At 35.6% G+C, this 22,747-nt stretch overlaps 2 protein-coding genes and 1 long non-coding RNA gene across 3 annotated transcripts; 1 reads left to right on the plus strand and 2 right to left on the minus strand.

Annotated features, from left to right (window-relative positions):
- Nucleotides 1-2,247: 2,247 nt before the first annotated feature.
- On the minus strand, nucleotides 2,248-3,183 carry LOC145590861 (uncharacterized). The gene is made up of 3 exons (XM_081647249.1): nucleotides 3,096-3,183; nucleotides 2,892-3,005; nucleotides 2,248-2,813 (listed from the first exon to the last, which is right to left on the minus strand). Exons 1-3 carry the CDS (start codon nucleotides 3,144-3,146, stop codon nucleotides 2,391-2,393), a joined length of 588 nt encoding a protein of 195 aa, XP_081503375.1. The 5' UTR covers nucleotides 3,147-3,183; the 3' UTR covers nucleotides 2,248-2,390.
- Nucleotides 3,184-4,549: 1,366 nt separating this feature from the next.
- Nucleotides 4,550-6,440, minus strand: LOC145591056 (uncharacterized). The gene is made up of 3 exons (XR_014102236.1): nucleotides 6,217-6,440; nucleotides 6,007-6,135; nucleotides 4,550-4,686 (listed from the first exon to the last, which is right to left on the minus strand). It is a non-coding gene; the product is annotated as an uncharacterized LOC145591056 (long non-coding RNA).
- Nucleotides 6,441-20,242: 13,802 nt separating this feature from the next.
- Nucleotides 20,243-22,417, plus strand: LOC145592089 (uncharacterized). Its single transcript, XM_081648556.1, has 2 exons — nucleotides 20,243-22,235; nucleotides 22,341-22,417. Exons 1-2 carry the CDS (start codon nucleotides 20,243-20,245, stop codon nucleotides 22,415-22,417), a joined length of 2,070 nt encoding a protein of 689 aa, XP_081504682.1.
- Nucleotides 22,418-22,747: the final 330 nt, after the last annotated feature.

The following is a 22,747-nucleotide window of genomic DNA, read 5'->3' on the forward strand; positions in this document are numbered from 1 at the left end:
TTATATGTTAGGCAAGCTATGCACGAAACCCAAAATTAATATGACAAAGAAATAAGCTTGGAAAACTTACACAATTAAAGCACGAATGATTTCTTCAAGCATAAACTCACAAAAAAAACTATGAGATGAGATTTCTACTATTTATACAAGTCTAGCTTGTATAGCAAGTAGGGGTTTCAAAAGATAATTATGTTAAATTAACTAAATCTCAAAACACGATTTTAAATAAATTATTTTCAAAGAAAATCTTTTCGGAAAACAAGATAAAGAAAGATTATAAAAAAGAATAATATCTTTTCAATATTCAGCTTTTAAGAAATAAATTATTTAGAAAATCTTTTTATCAAATCTATCTTTTTATCTTTTTTCCGTTTTCATAAATTTGCCAAGTCTTTGTCATGCTTCTAGTAGATTTCATGCATATCCTGATTAACATATTTAACAACATATCTAGAAGATAAAACCTTAACTAAATTAAGTTGTTGCGCCGTTTATTCTGTACTCAAAGATTGCTTGTGCTTCACGCAGACCAGGACCAAGTTCCTGCTGTCTTCAAGTTCATGTTAGGGAACTCTTCTTTTATCTTGTTTAACCTTTTTAAAGTCTTCTCTTCATGTACTCCTAGTCAAGGTTACTCTTCCACCACCAAGGTCCACTTCAACTGTTCTTAATCAAACACTCAGAGAAATCTTTAGTCGAGTTCGCTTGAGTTTAAATCTATCATCATCAAAACCTTTAAGCTTCAACAGAGTATGCATTTGTATAAGTGCAAGCCGTGCAACCAAAAATACTATTGGCATATTCTTTACCTTGAAAACTTTCTACTTCAACCAACCCCATTCTTGGGTTCACCAGAAATCCATCAACCCGTGTGCTGAATTCTGACAAGCCTTGTTTCCAAAGCTTGCATTTTGAGAAAAGTGCCCTACTTAAGGAGTTAAAAAAGGGGGAAAGGTTTCACTCAACCCAATTATTGGTGGCCAGGAAACAAAAAGACTACTAATGGAAACCCATCACTAGTTGGTCAACTATGGGAGAAGATCATAATTGAGTTTCAATTACAGGTTCACCTCTTAAGTTTTTAAATTCCTACATCACTATGCCTGCACCCCTAAAAACAGCTCTATATCTGCAACCCACCGGCACAACCAAGATGTATAAAAGATACTCCATACATTCCTAATAAATACTTCGTATTTGATAAAATTTCATTTTAAAGATATTTAATAGATTATCATAGCTAACCCCCTTATTTGAAGTTTACTTCCCAATCATGCCAAAGATTAATCTTTTGCTTTTTGCTTCAAGTTCTAAGTTAATGAATACATCGGGTATAATATGAATTTTTCAAATCTTGAACTTCCTACAGATAGTAACCTAATTCTATAAGACGGCTTCAGGTAGAATTATCACCTACAATAAAACGGATCATTTGATCAAATATGAAAAATCCATGCCAAGAAACCATTCTTCTGTAACAATGCAGATATTATTGTTCCAAACTGCGTTAGCTCAAGCACAACTCAAATTCTTCCAATAGTTATAGCTTACCTAAAGGGTAAAACCCCCCTTTTTTAGGATGTTGCTTTCATTATGCCTGAGCTAGCAGCTATATTTAAACCATTTGCAACATAAGAAGACTATTATATCTTCCAATATCCCACCACAATTGTACTAATTCTTCTACAAAAATTTTCATCTCACAAGACTAAATCTTCCATTCCCATAAACTACTTCTTACCCCCTTTTACCCAATCAATGACCATTAAAAATGATTGCAAATTTCAACTACAGATAGCAAAATCAACAGCAAAAAAAAAATGACAATACAAATTGGGCAATCAACACAAAATTCCAGCACAAAACCCATAAAATCAACAATAGGTTGTTCAGTTGTTTGACAGGTCCACAATTAAATGATAATACTTTTTGTATTTTATTTGTATATATCCTCAAGATACTACCCTATCAATTAATCTAAAGATCCTCCTTAGCTTCTATTTCTTTTCTTGTGTTCTATTTTATTGCTTGTAATCTGAATTTTTATGCTTGAGTGTTGAGTTTCTCACAGTATGTCAAAGTCACAACTTTTGAACACTATCTTGTTACTTTATAAAATTTATCATTTTGATTTTATCACAAACACAAAAATTCAGAATTTACCTCGAACTAAGTTATTGAAAAGTCAGATAACTAGGAATACATAACTCGTGATTATGTCAAGGTTAGACAACAAATTTTTGTCTAAGTTAATTAAAGCAAGAAAGACCAACTCTCAAATCAAAGCAAATTACAGATAATTATAGTTGACTGAATGTGAAGTCAGGGAGAAAAACAGTAATTTAGAGAGATCAAGTTGTACTTACTTCATTCTGATGGAAATTCACTTCCTAAATCCTCATTATTCGAAGAACCTGCTGCTCTAAGAAAATCCAGAAGTTGACTAAATTTCTTCTCCCAAATTGCATTGTTCTCGACAAATTTTTTTTGTCCACGTCATTCTTAACGGCTTCGGCTTCTTTTTTAGCTTGCTCAGCTTCTGTTTTAGCTTGTTCTGCTTCTGTTCTAGCATTTTCAGCATCTTTTTTTGCTTCTTCAATTGCTTGATTTGCTTCCTTTTTAACTTCATTCACCTCTTCAGAAAGATCTAATCGAGAAGGCTTTACTTTGAAATGTTGTGTAATGCTTCTACCAGGTCCATAAGCTTTCAAGTACCCATGTGTATCTTTGCCAAGCACATCCTGAATGATTTGCTCATCCGTTTTCTCATTGAGACCTTGATCTCTTTGCTCCTTCAGTTTGTTTATCTCATTCTATACATGCACAAAATTGTTAAGTTAGAAGCTAAGATGACAAAAAATGTTATATGAAATTAACAACTCATAACTTACTACTGCAAGAGTGTTATTTTCTAAAGTTGTTGCATTCACAGCTTTCTGAGACTTTCTTGTACGAGATGCAAGTAGTAGATCAACTCGAGAACACTTCCCACCATTCTTCTTCCTCTACATCGCAGAGATTTTAAATTCATATTATACTCATTATTAATGTACTATATCATGTATCAATAATAAGTAATGCATTTATTTACGTACAATTTCTTGTCTAGTGCGACCGAAGCTTTTAGTACCATTGTAGTGAGGCATCTTTTGATGAGCCCTACTTTCACTTGCTTTTTTGCTCTTCTCCTACAATAATAAGAATTTAATCATTTACATATGTGTCACTACTCCAATAGTCGACCAAGAACTTCCATTCAACTTTAGTCATGTGCTTGGCTTATTTTTGAGACGTTCTTCTTTTGTTTTCAGCTTACTAACGTACTTCATTTTCAATTTGCTCCTTGCATATCTAAACAAACACTGTGCGTGTTTCATGACGCACTCTCTCCTTTGTTCAGGATCATTAAATGACCACTTCTCCTGAAATATACAAAAATAAGTTCATTAATACCTCTAAAGCTTAACTATATTAATTGATCTGCTATATGAATGTGGCTTAAAGGGATGCTCATGCTAATGATAATTGATGTTAATTAGACATGCATTTCATGAAGAGAATTTGGAGGGCTTTATCTCTTTGAATGAATCCTGAGCAAACACCATCATTTAGTTAAAATTGTCAAAGGCATCAGTTTTTTAGTTCCGTAGGTGGGTCAGTTTGTAAGAATAAACTGCACCAAATGGATTCGAATTTTGAGGTGATTATAGTTGTAGTAGTTATAATAGGATATCTATTATATTGGAAAAATATTAGAAAAATTATATAAAAATATTCGTTAGGGTTTTTGGTCAGTTTTTGTCAAGTGGTACAGTTGGAACTCTGATAAACTACTTTGCTGTGCAAACAAGAATTGTTTTCCTTGGTGTTTTATCCAATTATTAGCTTTGTTTCGCTGATATACCTGATCAATTGATCACAATAATATACTTAATCATAAGCTATCACCCATTAAAACACAACTTTATAAAATAATATCTTAATTCATAGTATATATCATTCTGATATTTCTGTCCTTTGATTTTTTTTTTCTTTCCTTTGATTTATGCCTAAATAATATATTGCTATAAGTCAGATGAATTATTATCAAGCTAGAATATTGGTCAATTAAAAATGTTTGCTTGAGCTTTAATGAAATTCTAATGCTTACTTGTTTAGTAAGAAAAATAAAAAAAACCTCAAGAACATGTGTATTATGATACGATATTACCTGGATGCATGCCCACAGATGGTCTAATACTTCAGATGTATACTCATGCCAACTTTGACTTGTATTGGACAAACAGATTTATTACGAACTTGTTGACCCAAGAAGAAAGAAAATAATGAGGCATTGTCACCAATGACAACACCATTCTCATCAAACTCCACATTTAGTTTTTCACCAGGAGGTAATAGGGTAAGCTTTCTGCAATAAACTGTCCCTCTCTTTTTTCCAACTTTACCTAGATCATGCAAAATCTCAGTAGGCCTAGAATTGGATATCTATTGTGCATCATATATGTATAAAGGGATAAATAATACCTACGGAAATGTCAAGTTCCTCTTCCTCTGCTACATTCATGAGTTTGTCATCATTCAATGGATCGATATGCGAACACGCATCTTCACGTTCAAGGTCTTGACCAATCTATAATTGCAAATCATGGCATCCCTCTGTGTTGCTATTATCTCTTGTCTCATTTTCTGTTCATATGGATGCGGGGGAAAAAAAAAAGGTCAAACAATTAGATTGCACTTAAAACAACACAAAAGCACGGCCATCATCATTAACATGAGTCCTATTTCTGAAAGTAGAAAGGAACTTTTGTAGAGTGTTTGTTCCTTATTAACTCCATCTGTTCAATATGAGAGTTAAAGCAAAGATACATCTAAGCCAACAACTTATGAGCTTTTATTATGAACTGTAATTGCAATTGGTCTCTTATTAACTCCATTTGTTCAAATGAGAGTTGAAGTGAAGATAAATATGCACCTGTTTGACAACAAAAGGGAATTTCATAGTTTTGTAAGTTTTGTAACATTTCATAAATGTTCTAATGAACTGGTATAATAAATTAAAAAGTAGTATCCAATTTTAATAAAGCAACCAAACAATATGACCCTGCAAATATTGACTTTGATGACCTACATGTATTCTTACCAGAGGCAAAGGAAGCAAGGAAAGTTTGACAAAGTGACAAACCAACCTTTTTCTCACAGAACAAGGTAATTGGAAAAGAGTCTTTCAGATGATGGATGAATTATCACTTAAGGGTTTGACATTGAAAGAAAATGTATGGGATTCATTAGTTGAAACCCTAAGTCAGAAGGATCAATTTTCTGAAGTCTTACAGCTACTTGATGATATGGAACAGCAAGGTCTCATGCTTAATTCAAGTACTTCAATGAATTTAATACGTGCGTTGTGCCAATATAGACATTCTGACAAAGCAGCTAAGGTTCTTGATACTGTGATTCAATTCAGATGGGTTCCCAACTGCACTAGCTTGAATGATTTCAATCATATTCATGACCAAGACAATTTTCAGAGTTCTGATAGCCTTTCAAGTCAAAGGGCATTAAATGTTACTAATCTGGTGCAAGGTGGTTTTAAAATTGAATCTTATGCTGCCAGCAGGCTTTATGCCTCTATTCTAGGGGATCTCGCACAAGTACATGTAAGTCAGGTTCTTGTATTCCCTTTTTTCTCTCTTTTATCTTAGCACTAACATAGGTCAGATGACAATACATTGGTTTTGCTACCCTATTTTTTTCTCTCTTCAATCCATATATAGAATAATCTCACACTTCGACAAAGTGACAAACCAACCTTTTTCTGCCCTTAATGTGGTAGGTAAGAAACAAAAGCATCTCTCACAGAACAAGGATGAACCAACCTCAGAAATAATGACCTCTTTAAATAGGGAGAATCCAAACAAACATCACCCTATATATTCACTACACACTGCCCTCCCTAACCAAAGCTACACAAATAAAAAATTAAAAAGAGTAAAGTATACATACACCTTTTCCTAAAATGTCCATGGCCATAGCTTCTTGTGTTTTCCTGTTTGTCTTTAGAAACTTCGTCACTGACATTGGTAGAATGAAATTGCTTTTTTTGTTCCCTGCTCTCAGATTTCTTATGTTTGCCTGATACAAAATAACAAACAAATTACAAAAACTATTGACATAAATGAAAAGAATACTTAAATCATTCAAAGCCCAACATACCTTTTTTGTAACTCTAATTTCAGGTACATTTTCAAGTTCTTGCATCTCAAGCTCTTCATTACAAGGAACATATTCATCATTTTCCTTGCTAGATTTGGTTTTTTCTTTTCTTTTCTTCTTTTTGGAACTTTCAACCAAACTTGTCAGAGAGGAAGCAATTCCTTTTACGCCCAACAAATTGAGCCTTTTTTTGTTGGCTTCAATTGTAAGCAGCCTCTTTTTTGTCGTAATCATTCATCTGCATTTCATTAACAATAAAAATCAGATATTGCCAACAAATACAAGTAGTAGTAAGGCCTAAAGTATTCCACTGCCAGCCACTTATCCATGTGGTAGAGATGCTGCCAGTTGCTGTAAAGATGCTGCCAAAAACTACAGAAGTGCTATAAGCTACTGCAATGCTGTTCTTAGTCAAATAAAGCCATTTATCAGTCACGATTTACAAAAGCAAAGGCATTCTTACTTATATTTTCTAAAAAATTAAAAAAGAAGCAAGCATAAGAATAAAAGTTAATTCAGAAATCCTTAACTATATGTATCAATACGTGCAATTCCTATTTAAAAAATACAAAAAAAATTAAATCATGCAAGATCAATATCATCATCATTACCATCATCACTCTCTTGGTCAGTCTCACTATCATCCTCATCATCCTCTAGTAAATCGTCATCATGAAACTGTTCATATTCATCGGCACTCAAATCTTTGGGCTGATTTTCCTCGGTGGCATCTATGACGATTTCGCCAACATCATCTCTTATATGAACAGGTGGATCATGAGTCTCCTCCAAATTAGTTGTGCTAAAGACATGAGCACCTTCATCGATCATTAGTTGTAGTTGTTGTAACGCATCCTCATCACTTTCAATCACTTCCTTTTCTTGAACATTGTAGTGATGCCTTGGATGGGTCTTCACAATAACAAGCCAATCGGGTTCAAGTCCGTCACTAATGTAGAATACTTGTTGAGCTTGAGACATGAGCACAAAGGGTTCTTTGGTACGCAAAGAACAATGACTATTGACACTCATGTTATACTAATAAGCAATAAACAGAAATAACTTATCTCTTGATGCGTGAACCAAACTGACAATAGCCGCGTCGTGGAGAACCACTGACCTAAAAGACGATTCCGCGCTACCTCCCGGTGCAGTAGACAATTGCGGTCGCCCTCCAGGATAAGCACGGCGCCGGAGTTTATGTGCACTCACAAACCCGACTGGAACTCAGAATACTTGCCCAGAAAACAGAACAGGAAGAACATGTGTTTAAATAATTTTAGAGAAGAGAGAAGACTGATTGTGTGTTATGTTTTGGCTGAGAAAACCACCGAATATTTATAGGGTGAAGAGGAAAAACGGGAAGCATAAAAGGTGGGAAGAACCTGGCCAAGAAGATGACCAGATTAATCTAGTCAGTCAACAAACGAGGCAAGAAACAAGGGAGTGAATTAATCAGCTAAAATCAAGGGATTAATGGCTGATTAATTCCCACAACAGTCAGAAAATCCCAACAGTCAAAAACGGATACTTGGAATATTCTGTTAACAAGGAAAAGGAAATAAAATTTCTCCAAAAAGATAACAAGGACCCACGCCCGCGCATCGCATTCCCCAAGACCCCAAGTCCCGAGGCCCGAGCCCGACCCGACCCGACCCGGCTCGGCTCGGCGCGCGCGCGCGCGTGTGTGTGTGGAGTAACACACACCTCCAACTTACTCAACTAAGTAGTGCTAAAGCACTACATTATAAAAACAAGGAAAAACCTTCCTCCCCAATCAATGTGGGACTTTTCCCCTTCCATTGTTTTTCTCTCTCTCTCTCTTATTTTTTCCTAACACTCTAGCATTATATCAAGAACTTCCAACAATCCCCCACAGGTTCGAAGATATGAAAAGAATGAAAGAAAAAAATGAATTCTGGGCAAAACAAAACAATTGCATAAGTGTCAATGTCTCGCGACTTGAATTAACACATAGTGGACATCAAGCTATGATCCCTCACCTACCAAGTGACCTTCGTCTTGAACTCAATAGGGAGTTAGGGACCCGTCACTTTGAGCCACACAATTGAACATGTATAATATTCTGAAATTCCGCGAATAAAGGTGACGCATTATACTGGCCATACGTCCAGCCTGGATGCTCATAGGTGCTCTAGAGTATAAGCCCACGAAATACTCATAGGAAGCGGCCACACTTCCACACCTAAGTAGGTGAACTCCATCAAGTGTGAGCTACAACACACCTCCAAAAATATGGATATGGGTTCATTAAGAGCCGTATGCTCATCCTCTTTCTCATATGTAGCTAAGCACAAAACAAACATCTAGAGATGGACAAATAAAAAATGTGCTTCCGAATTATTACATAACGTTCCCCTTTGAACTCATAGTGAGTAGGAGTTCATTATTTCACAATTCATACAACGGGCTTTAGCCCCATCTCTTCCGATGTTTCCAAAACTAGTTTTTTACATAGGCCTTTAGTTAACGGATCCGCAATGTTCTTTTCGGACTTTACATAGTCCAGTGATATCACCCCTTCAGACAACAAATTTCTGACGGCTTTATGCCTCAGACGGATGTGTCTCTTCTTCCCATTATAGGCATGGTTGTGTGCAACAGCAATAGCAGCTTGCGAATCACAATGAAGTGCAACTGAAGGAGCTGGCTTCCCCCACAGTGGAATATCTGCAAGCATGTTCCTCAACCATTCTGCCTCATGACCTGCCAATTCAAGAGCAATAAACTCAGATTCCATAGTAGACATAGCAGTACAAGATTGCTTACAAGATTTCCAGGATACGGCTCCACCCCCAAGGGTGAAGACATAGCCACTAGTGGAGTTAACTTCATCATTATCGGATACCCAGTTGGCATCAAAAAAGCCCTCCAAAACTCCAGGAAATTTGGAGTAGTGCAAACCCCAATCCATAGTACCCTTAAGGTACCTAAGCAACCTCCTTAGAGCAATCCAATGATCACTGCTTGGATTATGAGTGTACCTGCTCAACCTACTAACAGAATAAGCAATGTCAGGTCTAGTGTAGTTCATAAGAAACATAACACTACCAATAATTCTAGCATATTCAGACTGATTAACTGGATTACCATTATTTTTCTTTAAGTGGAAACTTGGGTCATAGGGAGTCTTAACTGGATCGACATTAAATGAGTCAAACTTTTTAAGAATTTTTTCAACATAGTGTGACTGATTAAGACAGATGCCATTTGGAGTCCTTTTGATTTTTACTCCCAAAATCACATCTGCCTCACCCATGTCTTTCATTTCAAAGTTCGAACTCAAAAACTGTTTTGTCTCATTTACACGATCCAAGTCAGTCCCAAAAATCAACATATCATCCACATAGAGACAAATAATTACACAACCATGACTATCATGCTTAAAATAAACACAAGAGTCACCTTCATTAACATGAAAACCATTACCAGTCATAGTCTTATCGAATTTGTCATGCCATTGCTTTGGAGCTTGTTTAAGCCCATACAATGCCTTGACTAACTTACAAACCTTCTCCTCTTGTCCTGGAACAACGAACCCTTCAGGTTGGACCAAGTAAATCTCCTCATCCAAGTCACCATTCAAAAAAGCAGTTTTGACATCCATTTGATGAACAACAAGACCAAAAATGCAAGCAAGAGCAATTAAAGTCCTAATGGTTGCAATTTTAGTAACAGGGGAGTAAGTATCAAAATAATCAATGCCAAACTTTTGAGTAAAACCCCTTACCACTATCCTTGCCTTATACTTGTCTATGGATCCATCGGCTTTTAATTTTTTCCGAAAGATCCATTTACAAGTAATGGGCTTACAACCTCTAGGAAGTTCAACCAATTCCCAAGTGTTATTATTGAGAATTGATTGTAATTCACTATCAATTGCTTCTTTCCAAAAAACAGCATCAACTGACCTCATTGCCTCATCATAGGTTCTTGGATCATCTTCCAAAACAAAAATATGCACAAAATCATCATCAATTAAGGAAGATTCAGATAAATAAGAAGTAATAAAATCAGGACCAAAACTATTTTCCTTTCTTGCCCTTTTGCTTCTCCTTGGCTCCAAAACAGAATCATCGTTAGTAATAGGAGCATTAGCAATAGGTAAACTAACAGAACTACTAGCATGCAATTCACTATCATTAGAAGGAGACATTTTCAAAGGAAAAATGTTCTCAAAGAACTCAGCATCTCTTGCTTCAATGATATGACCACCTGCATAAGAGTTGTTAGCACCTTTAACAAAGAAACGATAAGCTGCACTTTGATAAGCATAGCCAATAAAAATAGCATCAACAGTTTTGGGACCAATTTTATCCCTCTTGAAACTAGGTATGCCTACTTTTGCTAGGCACCCCCACACTTTCAAGTATTTCAGGTTTGGCGCTCGACCTTTCCATATTTCGTATGGAGTCTTGTCAAGCTTCTTGTGAGGAACCCTGTTCAAAACATGACAAGCAGAAAGAATAGCCTCCCCCCACATGTTATTAGGAAGCCCAGAACTAATAAGCATAGAATTCATCATATTCTTTAAAGTTCTATTTTTCCTTTCAGCTATACCGTTTTGTTCGGGTGAATAGGGAGCCGTCGTCTCATGAACAATGCCAAGTTGCTCACAAAATGCCTTAAGAGTGTCAGGGCTGTACTCACCACCCCTGTCACTCCTAACTCTCTTGATCTTTTTGTCTAACTGGTTTTCTACCTCAGCTTTATATTTGAGGAACATTTCCTCAGCTTCGTCCTTAGACCTGAGAAGATAAACCATGCAAAAGCGTGAACAATCATCAACAAAAGTAATATAATACTTTTTACCCCCTCTGCTTTCGTGATTATTAAAATCACCTAAGTCACTATGAACAAGTTCCAGTACTTCAGTCTGTCTATCTACTGATTTAAATGGCTTTTTAGTAAATTTGGCTTCAACACAAACTTGACATTTCGAAAAATCAGTTTTAGAAAAACTTGGAATCAAATTTAAGTGTTTAAGCCTTTTAACAGAATCAAAATTAACGTGGCCTAATCTAGCATGCCATAAATCAATAGACTCAGCAATATAAGCAGAAGAAGTACTAGCATTCTTATTCATAGTGTCAATTTTAACATCAAGAGTAAAAAGCCCCCCATTACAAAAGCCCTTCCCCACAAATTCCCCATTGCGAGTAAGAACTAATCTATCAGAATCAAAGGAGAGCTTCAGTCCAGCTTTCATGAGCAAACTGCCAGAAATTAAATTCCTGCGCATTTCTGGAACATGCAAAACATTAGTGAGAGTAAGCAATTTTCCAGAAGTGAGAGTGAGAACGATTTTCCCTTTGCCTTGGATAGATGCAGAGGCTGAGTTGCCCATGAAGACATTTTCACCTTCAACCTTGTCATAGGTAGTGAACATGTCCTTGTTGGCGCAGATGTGTCTGGTAGCTCCAGTGTCAACAATCCACTCAGCAGCATTACCTGTAAAGTTAGCTTCTAAAACAACAGCAACAATAACGTCAGAATCTTCAATAAGGTTTGCTTGACTTTGCCCATTCTTCTTCTTGACCCTGCAATCTCTAGCTCTGTGACCAGTCATACCACACTCATAACAGATCCCCTTAAACTTGTACTTCTGAATTTTCCCATTAGGCTTAAGGTTACTGTTTTTGGCTTTGGACTGGTTGTTTGATTTGGGTTCAACAAGGTTGGCTTTGGCAGAAGAAGAGGAAGGGAAAACAGAAGGGGCTTTGTCTTTGATACGGTTTTCCTCCTCAATTTTGAGGTGGGCAGCAAGTTCCTCTAAGGTTAGGTCTTTCTTTTTGTGCATGAGTTGGTTACGAAAATCCTTCCAAGAGGGAGGGAGTTTCTCAATCAGAACAATAGCAAGGGTAGTATCACAAATAGACAGACCTTCAGCAGCCATATTAATACAAACACTCTCATAGGCATGAATCTGATCAATAATAGGCTTATCATCAACAACTTGAAAACTTAACCACTTACTAACACAATAACGTTTAGTACCAGCATCATCAGTTCCATATTTTTTCTCTAAAGCATCCCAAATATCCTTAGCATGATGAAAACCCATATAAATATCCAACAGACTATTCGACATATAATGCAACAACATGCCCTTACAAGTTCTATCATCCTTAAAAAACTTAATCTCATATTCAGACAAATCATCTTTATCAACAGGTTCAACAATATCATCAAGAACATATGCAACATCAATCTGCTCCAAATAAAAACGCATCCTAACAGCCCAACGTTTATAATTCTTTCCATCAAGAGGTTCTAGTTTAGACATATCAGGAACAAGGAATTTGGAAGCCATGATCGTCTTTTAGATTGTTATACTAATAAGCAATAAACAGAAATAACTTATCTCTTGATGCGTGAACCAAACTGACAATAGCCGCGTCGTGGAGAACCACTGACCTAAAAGACGATTCCGCGCTACCTCCCGGTGCAGTAGACAATTGCGGTCGCCCTCCAGGATAAGCACGGCGCCGGAGTTTATGTGCACTCACAAACCCGACTGGAACTCAGAATACTTGCCCAGAAAACAGAACAGGAAGAACATGTGTTTAAATAATTTTAGAGAAGAGAGAAGACTGATTGTGTGTTATGTTTTGGCTGAGAAAACCACCGAATATTTATAGGGTGAAGAGGAAAAACGGGAAGCATAAAAGGTGGGAAGAACCTGGCCAAGAAGATGACCAGATTAATCTAGTCAGTCAACAAACGAGGCAAGAAACAAGGGAGTGAATTAATCAGCTAAAATCAAGGGATTAATGGCTGATTAATTCCCACAACAGTCAGAAAATCCCAACAGTCAAAAACGGATACTTGGAATATTCTGTTAACAAGGAAAAGGAAATAAAATTTCTCCAAAAAGATAACAAGGACCCACGCCCGCGCATCGCATTCCCCAAGACCCCAAGTCCCGAGGCCCGAGCCCGACCCGACCCGACCCGGCTCGGCTCGGCGCGCGCGCGCGCGTGTGTGTGTGGAGTAACACACACCTCCAACTTACTCAACTAAGTAGTGCTAAAGCACTACATTATAAAAACAAGGAAAAACCTTCCTCCCCAATCAATGTGGGACTTTTCCCCTTCCATTGTTTTTCTCTCTCTCTCTCTTATTTTTTCCTAACACTCTAGCATTATATCAAGAACTTCCAACAACTCACATTGCCATGTTTGTCAACCTTAACACCTCTTCCAACCCTATGAACATCCCACCAATCACAACGAAACAACACCACACGTTTTCCATCCAAATATTGTATCTCAAGTATATCAGTGAGAATCCCATAGTAATCTTTTTCTGTATTCCCAACCATGCCCTTGACCATAACACCACTATTTTGGTGTACCCTTTTCATTTCAATATCCCTTGTGTGAAATCTAAATTCATTTGCAAGAATCCCATTTAAACATAAAACACCTTTCAAAGGACCTAAAGCCAAAGTTTTCAAATCTTTCTCCACTTGATCATTGCCTTCATTAGACAGATCCATAACCTAAATATGAAAAATAAAAATATAAAAAAAAAAAAAAGACTAACATGAACTGATAATAAATAAAAAATAAAGCTACTTTTAAATATATAAATTACCCGATCACGAAACCAATCCACTATATTTTTGTCAGATGAGCTTTCTTCGTATTCACTGAAATTCAAATAAAAATATCTTATACGATATTCGTGAGAAAGATTATTTAGTAGTTTATTAAAAATAAAAGTAGATCTCATACTCTAAATAAGGTTGTGCTTCATCACAGTTCTTAAATACATATTCTCGAACTTGAGCTAATTCTTCTTCACTGAGAGACCTACTTTTATTCTTCCCCAAAGGAATACCCGATGATGCAAAAATCGATAGACCTTTGTAGTCATTATTTCCCGCATCATCATTCCTCTCGGGTTGATTAAATTTGGTCTCAATTTCATGCAAGTACTTTGAACAAAAGTACATGCACTCCTCAATGATGTAACCCTCTGGCCTACTTTTATTTCGAACATAACATTTAAATCTACGTAGGAGCCTACAAAATAATAAATATTAAAAAATATGTTGACATAGTTAAATAAAGAAACATAACAAAAAATATTCATATATAAGAAATACCTTTCTATTGGATACATCCAACGATATTGTACAGGTCCACCTATTTTTGCTTCTGTAGCTAGGTGGACACACAAGTGAACCATGATAGTGAAAAAAGATGGAAGAAAAATCTTCTCCATTTCACACAAAGTGAGAACAATTTCATGTTCAAGATTTTCTAAATCTTTCACTTTTAATGTTTTAGAGCACAAGTCCTTGAAAAATGTACTCAACTTCACTATCACATCGTACACTTTGGGCAAGGATACCCCACGAATTGCAAGTGGCAATAATTGTTCCATAAGCACATGGCAATCATGAGTTTTAAGACCATATATTTTACGCTTGTCAAGGTTTATGCATTTTGCAATGCTAGAAGAATATCCATCAGGAACCTTCAAAGTCTCTAAAAATTTGCACACCTTTTCTTTTTGTGCCTTAGACAAGGTGTAAAGTGCTAAAGGAATATACCACTTTCCATTTTTTAATATGGGAGCAAGATGTTTCATAACCTTCAAATGCTTTAGATCATGTCTAACCTTTAAATTATCTTTTGACTTCCCATCAATATCCAGCAAAGTACCAAGAATATTATCAAGTACATTTTTTCCAATATTCATGACATCAAGATTGTGTCGAAGCAAAAGGGTACTCCAATAAGGCAATTCGAAAAAAATACTTTTCTTCTTCCAATTATCATCTCTCTTTGGCATTTTCATTGTTTTTCCTAATTTCATGTCTTCGAGATCTCTAAGTTGCTCTAAAATCTCATTCGAAGATAAATGTTTAGGACGACATCTTGTTTCTACTATTCCATTAAAAGATTTGTTATCTCTCCATTTATGATTGGTAGGAAGAAATTGACGATTATCCATGTAACAACATTTTCCCTAATTTGGTAGTCCAGGAGAGCTAGTTTCCTTCATACAATATGGACATGCTTTATAACCTTTGGTAGACCACCCAGATAAGTTAGCGTATGCTGGAAAATCATTTATGGTCCATAATAATGCAGCACACATTTGAAAGTATGCTTCCTTTGAAGCATCATAAGTCTTAGCTCTAGTTTCCCACAATTCTTTTAACTCCTCAATTAATGGTTGCAAGTATATATCAATGTTATTTCCAGGTCCACTTTTCCCTAGAATTAACAGAGAGAGTATTGTATAAGGTTGTTTCATACACATCCATGGAGGAAGATTGTACACAACAAGCACTACTGGCCATATATTGTAGTCATTTCTGAGCTCGCCAAATGGATTGAATCCATCACTTGCTAAACCCAACCTTACATTACGTATCTCTGCAGAAAAAAAAGGATATTCTTTATCAAAATGCTTCCAAGCTTGACTGCCGAATTTAAGGACTCCATCATCTTCGCGTTTATCAGAATGCCATCTCATCTCACTTGTTGTTTTAGATGACATAAACAACCTTTGCAACCTTGGAATTAGTGGGAAATAGCGTAATACTTTTGGAGAAGCTCTATTGCGCTTAGTATCAATATGGAACACTTTTCAAGGTTAGCATTTTGTTTCCAAAATAACATACAATCGTTTTCACATGCTTCTATTTTTTATAGTCGAAACCAAGATTAGTAATCATCTTACATGCTTCATAATAATTTGAAGGCAAATCAGCACCTTTGGGCAAAGCATTCTTAAATAATTGAAGCATATTAGTAAAAACTTTGTTAGTCATGCCATCTATACATTTGATTTGGAATAGCTTTAGAATGAATGATAATTTAGAGAATTTTTCACAACCAGGGTATAAAGTTTGTTGAGCATCTCTCATCAAATTTTCAAACATGTTTGCCTCATTTATATGCTTAGTATATCTAGGATAATCAAACTCAGAACCTTGTTGCTCCTCATCGCACATGTCATTTATCTCATCATTTGAGACTCCAAGACTAAACCTATCATGGATCATCCTAAGTATATCATTATTAGCACTTTCTCCCAAATTATTTCTACTTTTTTTTTGGGGGGGTTTGTATTCTCCATGATAAATCCAGCGAACATACCTTGCACAATTCCATTCACCAACAAGTCACTATATATTTCATCCCTTGTTTTATGTTGAACATTGTTGCAACGATTACAAGGGAAAGGTACCTTCTTATCCTCCTCTCCTATATCACTATTTGATGCTAAGTCACGAAAAGCAAACTCAAGAAATGAATTAACCCCTTTTATGTATAAGTTGTTTGTCCTATTAGCACACCTCATACACTCTAACCTCTCTTGAACATCCAACATATCCATATGTAAAGAAGGGCTATAAATACATAAAAAGTTCAAAAAAAAAAAAAAAAAAAAAAAACAAATGAATGAATTAAGTTGCTCTAACTTGAAAGAACAAGATAGAAAAATTTTCATCTTCATTGACTCTAAACAAATACTCAACATTACTTTGATTGTAATAATCAACATGTTACTTCTATAAAGTAATAACTGTTGGGTTTCGATGAGTCTAACTCACCGCGGAAGAAAACCCGAGCCAAGACCATACTCACAATTAATATAATCACAAAGCATAATTAACTTAAACAACAAGAATTAAGGAAAGATTAATACCTTTGACGTGTGCTTCGCTCTTAACAAGACCTCTTACTTCGAAAAGCTTTTAGCTTTTCTCGCACGAAGACCTCCAACGGAAGTCCACCCATAACACGACCCCGACAAGGTCCAATGCTTAGAGGTTAGCTAAGCCCGACCTAAACTCGAGTAATTATATGTGTTTAAAGGTTCTCTCAATGGAGATGCCTTTTCTAACACCTTACTCAAGTGAACAATCCCAAGGTACGCCTTGGCTATTTATAAGGAGTGCTTCCTTGTGAATTCCACTCATCTTTCAATGTGGGACTTTTTCACAAAAAGATCCCACATAGAAAGAATGTTGAATTCAATCCTTAGTTAAAAAACCAAGGAATAACAAATTAACAAGTGTCACATGGTTAGGTGAGGACCACTTTCTCACTTGCTCCCCAAGGCAACTCACATGCATTGTGATCTAAATATGTGGCACCCAACCTTGAGCCACAAGTTGGGTTCGGTTGGGCCGCCACCTTTTAGCCCGCGTCCATGATCCGCCACCCGGGTCCGCGGCCCGTTGCCACATGGCATTGCCAACGTGGCACACTGCCACGTGGCGTGTTGCCACTTGGTGGCTGCCACGTGGCACGCCACCACCATGGTGGCTGCCACGTGTGCTGCCACATGGCGCACTCTATGTGGCGCGCTTCCCTAGCCTTTCGCGCGGCTAGGGTTTTTACTTGTTACTTAAAGCATTTTCCCGTCTTGCCAATTCCTAAATTTTGGCTCGACTTTTAAGATTCGGTTTCGACGCTCTAAGCTCGGAATCCGACGTGTTTGTTCACAATACTCGAGCGACTCATTAATTCCTTTCTAATTAATTCGTCCTGTCGGTCCGTTTGTTGCTTGGGTGTGACCCGAAGGGTTCGATCAAGATTAATCTGTAATATTAATTATACACTATGTTACCTGGACACGGCATTTTGGCCGGCATACCCAGGTCGATACGACGCGACACCGATCCGGGTATGAAATCCGTTCCGGATACTCCATTTTGCTCTCGGGTACGGCGGCCATTGAAGGAGTTGAAGGTTTGAAGAAGATGAAGACAGTTCTCAAACAATTTCGAAGATGAACACGGTTACGAGTTTACGACGGCCATTGAAATACTTGAAGCTTTGAAAGTTTGAAGAATTAGATGAGGATAGGAAGAAAGTGATGTTGAAGGAGGTTTTGTGACTGTAAAATTTTTACAGTTGAAGAAGATGAACCGTTGAAGAAGATGAACTGACTCTCAAGCAAAATTTTGCTATTGTGATTATATTATATTTACTTTTACAGCTGTTAATTTGTACGAATACTTTTACTTTAGACGTTTAGTATATTTATTTATTTATTTATTGAATTTAATTTTTAAACTTTTAAAAAAAACTGTGTGGGCAGTTGTTGCTTCCCAAGAAAAGTGGTACAAATTACTAGTATTAGATTATTACTAGTTTGTTGGCACTACTTTGGCTTCCCAAGCAAGGTTTCGAGTGTTTTTCTTTTGAGTGTTTGTATATACAGTACTATTTTTGATATATTATGGACAAAAGTATTGGAAAAATCTTACAACTAAATTACTGAAGTATATTAAATACAAATAATATGATACACTTTATTAAATAAATGGAGTATATATATAACTTTTATTTAATTTTTACACAAATGAAGTCTAATACTCCGTAATATTTTTTCAAAGAAGAAAACCGATACGCTTTAGTAATTAGATGGAGTTTGTCTATATTTGAAAAACAAATGAATTATAATAAATGATATTTGCTACATTTTTAAAAAGAAACATTTTTCAAAATAAATATTGTGTATAAAGAAATAAATTAAATTTTATTTGCGGCGTAGCCGCAAAATTTTTTATATATTTTTAATATAAAAGCTTAAAAGCTTGATTGATTAGTTCAATGGTTGGGAAATCACGCACATCCTAATTTTTATTTTTTACTAGAAAATGAGATTATAATTCATTGGTGAAATAAAAATAATTATAACTAGCTAATCGGTATCAACATCATAATATTTACCAATGATCGAATCAATTTATCGAATCAACATCATTATACTTACGTAGTAGTTTTAAATAAAACTAAAAAACAAAGGAATCGTTTATAATAAGCTATTAGCTAACCTAATAAGAATCCAATAGAACGAGATTACCGAATCAATGTATTATCAATTTACCGATTGATCAATATCTAATTATGTATTGAAACAACATTAGTAAGCTATTGGCTAACCTAATAAGAATCCAATAGAACGATATTACCGAATCAATATATTATCGAATTATCAATTGATCAATATCTAATTATGTATACAACATTACAAGAACAACAATAAACAACAAAGGAATCGTTTATAATAAGCTATTGGCTAACCTAATAATAGAATCAGATTACTGAATCAATGTATTATCGATTTATCGATTGATCAATATCTTATTATGTATTGAAACAACATTAGAAAGCTATTGGTTAACCTAATAAGAATCCAATAGAACGAGATTATCAAATCAATGTATTATCAATTTATCGATTGATCAATATCTAATTATGTATTGAAACAACATTAGAAAGCTATTGGTTAACCTAATAATAAGAATCCAATAGAACGAGATTATCGAATCAATGTATTATCGATTTATCGATTGATCAATATCTAATAATTATGTATTGAAACAACATTAGAATGCTATTGGTTAACCTAATATAAGAACGAGATTATTGAATCAATGTATTAACGATTGATCAATATATAATTATGTATTGAATCAATTTAACGAACTAAATTATTGAATTAGTGTATGATTATTCGCTATCTCAATGAAGTATCCGTGTTACTTATATCGATACTACTATTGATATGGATATAAAGTAATATAAAAATATTCTTTCCAATCCTTCTTCCTCCGTGACTACTCTAGCTATTCTCCATGACCCTTCCTCTTCCCTCATTAACTACTGTCTACCACTCTACGGGTAAACTCTTCCGCTTCTCCATATAGAATGGTTTTCAAAAACCCATATAAAAAGAGGATGTTAGTAAAACACTCCACAAAATTTAGTATTTACAAGAAAATTTATCAGATCTCCAAATATCACAAGGTATGTTAGTAAATCAAATCAAATTCCCTCTTAACTATTTTCTTTTTCTTATGATAATCTTCAATTATATCGCATGCATTATTTTCTATGATAGTCTTTTTCTTATGATAATCTTTTTCTTATGATAATCTTCAAATTTTTATACTTTGTTATTTACTTGAATAATTTAATTGATTTGTTATTGTCTTATAATTTTGTACTTGTATCCAGCATCCATGCCTCGGCCAACCAAGAATGTAGGGTTTGACGAAACACCATTATGGACTCATGTCGAGGTTTTGCGTGTATCTGCTGGTGGAGGTGGTAACAAGACGTGGAGATGCAAGTATTGCAACAAAGAAGTCAGTGGTTCTTATTCTAAAGTGAAAGCTCATTTGCTTAAACTTGCCAAACAAGGTGTTGCACCTTGCACAATAGCAGACGACGTGTATCGCGAGATTAAGAGGGAAAATGATGAAGCTGAACAAAAGAAAAGGGCTCATAATTTAAGCGTCAAACAGAAGCAGGATTACATCTCTCTCCCTGAAGGTTCCGATTTAGCTCATACAAAAAAAAAAAGAAAAGGTCAAATCGAGATAACCTTCAATGTGTTAGAAAGGGAAGAAGCCGATAAAGAATGTGCGATGATGTTTTATACAGGCATGCTCTCTTTCAACTTTGCTAGAAATCCTTACTTCAGAAAATTTTGTCAAAGGCTAGCCAATGGAAGCTTGTATGGGTATACTCCTCCTACTTATGATAGACTTCGAACAACGTTGCTACTTCAATTGAAAGCTCATGTTGAGAAATTACTCCAACCTATTAGAGACAGTTGGGTGAAGAAAGGAGCTTCAATTTGCTCAAATGGTTGGCAAGATCTCAAATCGAAGCCTTTGATAAACATAATGGCTGCCTCAGCTTCTGGCCCTATGTTTCTGAAAGCTTTTGATGCAAGCGAAATCCTTACAAAAGATGCTGAGTATCTGGCAGGTTTGTTCTCTGAAATCATTGAAGATGTAGGCTCATCTAATATTGTTCAAATTGTAACTGATAATGCTGCTAATTATAAGGCTGTTGGTGGTTTGATTGAACAAAAATATCCTCAAATTTTTTGGACACCCTGTGTTGTTCATTGCTTAAATTTGGTTTCGCGATCTATATGTGAGCCTAGTGAGAAAGCTGACCATTACAAAGAGTGTCAATGGATTTTAGAGTTAGTGAAGCAAGTTGATGAAATTAATTATTTTGTTCTGAATCATGGTTTGTCAAGAACAATTTTTGAACGTTATTCTGATTTAAGACTCTTAAAGGTTGCTGAAACTAGGTTTGGGTCTAAGATTGTGATGGCAACTAGGTTAAGATTACTAAAGGATGCTCTTGAAAAAACTGTAATGGATCCTGATTGGAAGAAATTCAAGGTCAATGGGAGGAATCCTGTTGAACTTAAGGCGAGGGAGGTTAAAGATCTGTTGGTGAGTGATGGATGGTGGGATAAACTTGACTATTTTCTTGAGTTTACACTGCCCATGATGAACTTCTTAAGGGTTGCTGATACAGATTCTTGTGTCTTACACTTGGTGTATGACATGTGGGATACGATGATCGAACAAGTGAAAAAAGTTATTTTCAATCATGAAGGTGCTGATTTTCTCATAGGGCAGTCTCCATTTTATGATGCTATTCAAAATGTCATTGAGAGTAGGTGGAACAAAAGCAATACCCCTCTACATTGCTTGGCACATTCTTTAGTTCCTAGATACTACACTCAAGAATGGATACGAGGAGATGGCAGCATTCCAAGAGTACCTCCTAATGAAGATGAAGAGGTTTCATTAAATAGAAACAAGTGTTTACAAAGGCTTTTCCCAAATGCCGATGATGCTCGAAAAGTATTTCTTGAATATGGAACTTTCTCAAGGGGTTTAGGGTTCTTTAATGAGCCCCATGTCATTGCAGCAATGGCATATGAAGATCCTATGTCATGGTGGTCCAACTATGGCTCGGGAGCTCCAATGTTGCAAAGCCTTGCGTTCAAGCTACTCTCCCAACCCGCTTCTTCTTCTTGTTGTGAGAGGAATTGGAGCACATATGGTGGCATCCAAACTATTAAAAGAAACAAGCTTAATACTCAACGACTGGAACTTCTTGTCTATATTCACATCAACTTACGCTTGCTCTCTAGAAAGCAAAAGGATTATACAGAGGGACCAAATAAATATTGGGATATTGGTAAGTAGCTCATAATTCTTATTTGTTGTTTTCAAGTAAACATGTAAGTTGTAAATAATTTCTCATTTTATCTATTTTAACTTCTGTTGTTTTCATTTTTAATAGGGGGAGATAATATTGATGGAGATAGCTTGTTAGAAGTTGCTGACCTTTCCCTCAATGAACCAGAATTTGAGCTATAGCATTTGATAACATTTGAGAAGAATTGAAGTGTTTTTTAGAGTTATCATAGTGCTGCCAATGATTTAGACATTTAGTTGAACAGTTGAAGAACATCTTTTGATATCTATATTGTTTTTGTATGACTCTGCTTGTGGTCTTTTATTACGTAGTCGGCATTGTTTGGGATATTTAGCTTTAATCAGTTTTAATGAGTTTATGTAATCAGTTTTATCCAGTTGAAGAACTTTTGTTATGCGTTTATCAGTTTATGTAATCAATTTTTAAATTTGTTGCACGAATTATCTATTTATTTTTTTCTTTAGAAAAATTATTGTCGTATCCGTACCCGA

This window comes from Chenopodium album, chromosome 18 (assembly GCF_948465745.1).
Source record: "Chenopodium album chromosome 18, dcCheAlbu1.1, whole genome shotgun sequence".
In the NCBI taxonomy this organism is placed as follows: Eukaryota; Viridiplantae; Streptophyta; class Magnoliopsida; order Caryophyllales; family Amaranthaceae; genus Chenopodium; species Chenopodium album.